This window comes from Pollicipes pollicipes, unplaced genomic scaffold, assembly GCF_011947565.3.
Source record: "Pollicipes pollicipes isolate AB1234 unplaced genomic scaffold, Ppol_2.1 Scaffold_6052;HRSCAF=7182_pilon_pilon_pilon, whole genome shotgun sequence".
NCBI classification, from domain to species: Eukaryota; Metazoa; Arthropoda; class Thecostraca; order Pollicipedomorpha; family Pollicipedidae; genus Pollicipes; species Pollicipes pollicipes.
Genome location: NW_023596805.1, coordinates 8082128 through 8088336, shown reverse-complemented (window position 1 = coordinate 8088336; position 6209 = coordinate 8082128). Strand labels below are relative to the sequence as shown.

General features: G+C 50.2%; 1 protein-coding gene across 1 annotated transcript in view; it reads right to left on the bottom strand.

Annotated features, from left to right (window-relative positions):
• Window positions 1-367: 367 nt before the first annotated feature.
• Window positions 368-6209, bottom strand: part of tap (Basic helix-loop-helix neural transcription factor tap) — a 10544-nt gene continuing 4702 nt past the window's right edge. Inside the window, exon 2 of the mRNA XM_037228534.1 lies at window positions 368-1615. Within this exon, the coding sequence (XP_037084429.1) occupies window positions 851-1615 (765 nt within the window). The 3' untranslated portion in view covers window positions 368-850. The remainder of the gene's footprint in view (window positions 1616-6209) is intronic.

Here is a 6209-nt window from a genome sequence, read left to right as displayed (position 1 = left end):
CTATGCCCAGCCAGTTCGCGCTGCTCCGCTTTGGGAGGGACTTACGCAACGCGAAGCGAATCGCACCTTGTTTCAGTATGCTAAAGCTACGTGCTAGAATGGAGCTCACGAGAAATTTGGCCATCGAAGTGTACCAAAAACGCCCCTAGTAAGTAAGTAAGTAAAAACGCTTGTAAGTAATGTCAGGGTTCATGGTAGGTGTTGCCTAGTGACAGATAACCAGGGACATGGTGTTCCCCAACGCTTGACATTTCTGGACAAATAAGGTAGACGCCAGACGTCCGCTAGCTTTCTTCTGCACATGTCCGTTCCTCTTCTACCTGTCCGCGGCAGGTACACCTATACACGTCATCGGCCGTGCTGAATATGATGAGCTTTGCATTATATTGTAAAATCAAACAATTCGCTGATGTATAAAACAAAGCAATATTGATATCGTCAGAAAACACAATGCATGCGTCCCATACGGAAATATAAATAGCATTCCTTACGCACATTTTACACCAGACTACCTTCTAACCATGACAGAACTGGCCACCCTGATACGATCCCATTATGTTCGGCGCGAGTTTGTATATAACTCAGCATCTCCGACACTGATTGCTTCCAGTGTGAGAGTCACGCACCCACGCTCTTTCTGTTACGCATATTTCCTTTGTGCTTAGCTTACCAACGCTACCAGTAAGAGCAAAGTTCGAGGTGCAGTACTCAACATTGAACACGAAGATCACATGAACGATTTCGATCCGAAAACAATCCAGAAAATAACTTGACAGCCCTTTCGATCGCTCCAGCTCGCGCTCTGGCCTCGCTGCCCCACTCTGTGCACTCCTGAGTTCGCCTCTGCGCATCACAACATGAAATTGCAGCCGAACTCGTGTTGGGCCGCTGGCGCCGTCGCGTAACACGTCTGCATGAGGTCGTAGGCGTGGCCTGTCGATGGCGGCGGCTGATTGGCCGCCGTCCGCTCGAAATCCAGCGCCTGAGGCCACGCGGCAAAACCGCCCGCAGCGGTCACGTGATCCGGGTAGCCGGAGGGCGCCGGCTCCATGAAGCCGAACATGCCGCCGCCGTGGCTGGAGAATATGTGTCCGGGCTCGACCTTGACCGCGCAGCTCGTGGGCGCGCCGAAGACCCCCGGGTCGGCGGCCAGTCCCTGAGCGCTGGGCTGCGGGCTCACCGTGTTACCCTCCCGTCCCAGTCGAACCGTGACGTTGCCAACCGCCAGCAAAACGCTGCCGTCCACGTCCCGAACGCCGCCGCCGCCGCCGCTGCCGCTGACGCTGCCGGCCGCCTCCAGCGTCCTGGACAGCGCCACGATGTAGCTGTTGGCGAAGCGGAGCGTCTCGATCTTGGTGAGCCGCGTCTCCTCCGGGAAGGCCGGCAAGACGGTGCGCAGCTTCTCCAGCGCGTGGTTCAGCATGTGCATCCGGTTTCGCTCGCGGTCGTTGGCCTTCGCGCGCCGCAAACGCCGCAGGCGCACCACCTGCGTGGGGCTGCGGGCGCGAGCGCGCGGCTTGGAGTAGCGCTTCCGCCGCTGGCCGTCGGTGGCGCTAGCGTCGCCCGCCGTGGCGTCACAGCTTGCGGCGTCGATGGACGGTGGTAGTGACGTCATCTGGTGGAGGGGGTGGCTTTCAGTGGCGTTATCGAGGCACACAATGTGCTAAACAGGTTTCCCGGCGCAACACATCGTGTTCAACGGCATTCGTAGTAAAAATGAAAATTATACCACGTGACCGTTTGTCGCTGATGAATAAGTAGTGACAAGCGCTTGCGCGCTTGCTTCGCTGCGCTTAGTGAATCGCCGGTACCGCGAAATGTTGATCTCAGAGGGGAAGAACCATCTCAGAAATTTCGGGGGTGGGGGACGGAGCAACACGGATTGGGAAGTTAGTCGTTCCCGCGCATTGTTATAGGATTAATACTAAATTGTCTCAAAAAGTGCGGCCATGTCCCTCTCCACTTTCGTGTCCCCCTATTCCAAAGCCTAGTTGGGCTGTATCGAATGCCTTGAAAGTTGATAGCCCAAGGCCAGCTGTGCTGAGCCCACGGGGCTCGGTATGCCAGCCCCTGACGGTGGCCGCCGTTCGTGACCTTTGATCGAAGACGGATAAAGTTCAGCAATCTCGCTGAACTCTAACATGAGCCTATGCGGTAGTTTGTGGAACGGGTTGGCCGTGAACAGCCTGAGCCTAAAAAATAACTGCATAAAATCCCGGATCAAATATAGCATAGCTGTTCCAAACGCGGTTTTTCAAATTCAGTGAAACATAAAATGAAAGTATTGCAAATTCAGACGGACTTAGTAAAATGAACTAGGACATCCTAATCATGTAAGTTCCACCAGTGGGCGTTCACCACCTACAACGTAATGCAATACGATAATCGTCTCCTAGAATACCGCGCAAGCAAGCAAAAAAATTGTGGTACTATTATGGCACTAAAATGAACTCCCCAGTAGGTAGAAAAATACCTACTGCATGAACCAGAACGTGACCTCCCCGAATGCAAAAGAAAAAAAAGCTGTAGCGGTCCCGGCAACCTCTTCAAATACTAATGTGCTCAACGATTTTGGCAGAACTTCGGCACCTGTCAGATCAGCAATGGGGCTTCGGCCAATACCGGAAAACGATTTTCATTGGGTTCCTGATCACATCGAGTCGAACATTTCTCCATGATGGAAAGTTGATCGTCCCGGGCAGTTTTCGGTCGGGCCCATGTCTTCCGATCGGTAAACCTAACATTTCGAGTGCCAAGTGCATACCTACTATTCACACCCACTGTTGTGCGCTGGAGTGAGGAGTCCGAGTGAGGAGTGAGGAGTCCGAAGCGGGACAACAGCGGGAGGAGTCCGAAGACGACGCAAAAAGTACAGTTAATTCCTCATCATGCTTTTTTAAAGAATAATATGCTGAACCAACAGCGGGAGGAATGTGGAACTTGCACAAGAAAAATGACAATCACGAGGCTTGTGATGGACGAAAATAACGGCCAAAATGGCCAAAATGCGGTGGCCGTAAGCATCAAAGTCCGACCATGTAGAAACATCGCAACATAGAAAGTGAACATGCGGCGAAAATATGAGGCGCGCATGCCACGTGACTCATATGAGTCAGGAGCGAATGGCTCCTCTACTATGCAATTAACCAAGCAATTTTTCTTCTTGGTTCAACCATCTAATAATCGTTTGGAATTTGCACCTACGTAAACGAGTACCATTCCGCTGCATTCGTTGCAAAAACGAATGAATGTCATTTCATTCGTCGAAGTACATTAACGAAACAGAACGGATAATCGCACAACAGACCAAAGCGACACCGAAGGATTTGTCATTCAAAGTCAAGAGATCGTTGCTTCTCCCTGAACGCTGAGGCATACTAAGGCACTCACAATCTACCAGCAGCCAAAAGGCATCAAGCAAAAGAGAATCCACGCTAGTCAGAGCAAGAAAGGTCCTTCGCGCTGTGGGCCGGACAAACAAGTGGCGGCCTTAAATCTCGGGGCACAGGGAGCACGCGTTTCACGTTTGTCAAAGTGAAGGGCATGCGTTCTTCGAATTTCCGCCGCTTGCTTTTTTCATTTGATGTCTTCTACACATCCCCCACTCAGTCCCCTCCCCATCCGACGTTGCAGCAGCAGTAGCGGATCCAGTGACGGCCGTTGGAGCTCTGATTTAGTCCAAAGGTGATGCAAAAAGTACAGCTAATTCCTCACTATGTTTTTGTAGAGAAAAACTCCAGGTATTTTCCAAATTTTTCCCTGCTCAAAACTTTACTCAGTTCCTGTCGGGCGGAGGCACAGCGAAACTTAACAGATGAGCCAGGATAAATTCATGGAGGATTTGATTTTGATGCCAACTTCGGGCGACGTTTGGCCATTTAACGTTCACATGATTTCCTCAGCTGACTTGGTAGATATGCGTCCATACTAAACGGAAATGGCACAGCATAAGGGTTGAGGCATTTACAAGAATTTCGATTTCCAAGAGCTGCCAGATATTAAGCCCTGCCCTTGCCACGTAACCTACCGCGTGGCGCCAGTGTCTACAAAGGCCATACTAGCACCCGTGGAAGGACACGGTGCAGCCGGGGTTCGAACCCGGACCCTCCGCGCGATAGCCAAAAGTCCTAACCAATCAGTCATGTCGCGCCAATGTTGTCTGCTCGCGGTAGGTGTCGAACGTATGCATGTAAACAAAGTTACAAAGGCATGCTTTGAATAGACGACTCACAGGGGCGTACCGCCTAGCAGACCGTGGGACACGTGCTCCTCACTTACCAACCTCATGGCATGTGTCAAGGTATGCGTCATTTAACGTTTACAATTACGAATGTCAGGCAGATTTGTAAAAAGAAGAAGACCAGCAACATGTGACGTTCTTTTACACGATAATTGGGTTTTTTAAATCTCACGCAGGAATTAGTTTTTTCCCTAATTTTACGCAACAGTTGGGCACGTAAGCAATCGCGCGCTGAACATCAATTTCAGTCAAATCACTTGAACGACCCCCCCCCCCCCCCCCATTGTGAAATTCTGCGTATCGCCAACAGCACACACCGATACCTTGATACAGCCAAACATACATACATATATACAGACAGACAGATAAACAGCAACGACCGACATATTATCATGTTATCGCATGACATATCATAGCGGCCGGTACGGCATAAGCCTCGATGCGTTGTAGATGTACCGAGAGGTCAAATACAACTACAAACATTGATGCAAAATGCCATAGATGTCTAGTGCCACTAAATCGACAACAGCTGTGATGAATTACTAGCAGACGTGTGTAAATCGAAAGAGGAACATCAGCTGTAAAATGGCATAGACTCGCAGGCAGACTGGATAAACTATGGTAAACCGGGCGAGTTATAGGCAACCCACTCGACGGTTCTGTGATGTTATTATTAAACCATACCCCACCCACTCATATGTGGGGGCTTAGTTTAATGCGATGCACAATGTCCTCCTTTGCCGACCGCACACTCTTTGCATAACTGTTTCCGATCTAGTGGCATTTAATATTTATGCAATATATATATATATATATATATATATATATATATATATATATATATATATATATATATATATATATATATATATATATATATATATATATATATATATATATATATAATACACTTTCGCCAACTCGTGGATTTCCTATCAAAGTAACCGCGTTGCGCATAACCCATCACCTTAACGTGCAAACTACGCGGGCATCCCTCTGTGAACGACGCCAAGCAGTGCACTCACCTTGTCAGCTCCAGCACGCCCTCCCCGTCAGCGATCCGTTCCAAACTGCAGTCCCCGACCGCGAGCCGCCGCCAGCCGCCCATCTCCAAAATGAGCCAATCAGAGAGAGGCATCCGGAGAAGCCGGCCGGCTCTCGACGCCGATTGGTCGGCGCTGAGATCACAGGCGGCCGACACCGGCCGGAGCTGTCGGCTGATGTCAAGAAACGACTGCGGCTGTGGAAACCGTACGAAACTGCTGCTTCAATACCACTTCCATGACAGACAGCTTCTACGGCACAAGATCCTTCGCGCTACGCGATCACGTACTTACGTGACAAAATTTCTGCAGATACAAATTTCCAACGGCATCGCACCCACACCGAGTGCTGCTGCATGAGATCAGACTTTTCTGATTTTGCGTAGGTCAGACATAAGTTCCGTCGGCGTCACTTAAAACGACGAAAGTTCTATGCCAAAATGAACAAGAACTCAAAACCTGCTCGCGACAGACTGGCGACAACAAAAACTGCTATACGAAAAAACTGTCGTAGGGAAAGCTTCTACGCGTCATTACTCCACACGGCAAGACCGCTACGTAAAAAATTGCTCTTGATACCCCGTCTATGAAGGCAGCTTTCACGTTCACAGTTTTTTCCACGGAGTTCCACGGTCTTGATCGCTGGTGGTCAGTCAGTTCTTTAAGTGACTAAAACATGTATTACAGATTCACCGCGGCCTACAGTCGAGCCCGTCCTCGACTGTAGATAAGCAAATTTGTCTTGCGACCGCAACGAGCTCCGAAGACCTTCCCGCACGCCTCAGAAATGCTCCAGCGAATGGTAGCAACGAGGAAGGAAAAACTTATCTCCGGCGCGCGCCAGATGTGCTCCGACGGCCTTCGCCGAGCACACCAGATGTGCTCCGATGACCCTCGCCGAGCACACCAGATGTGCTCCGATGACC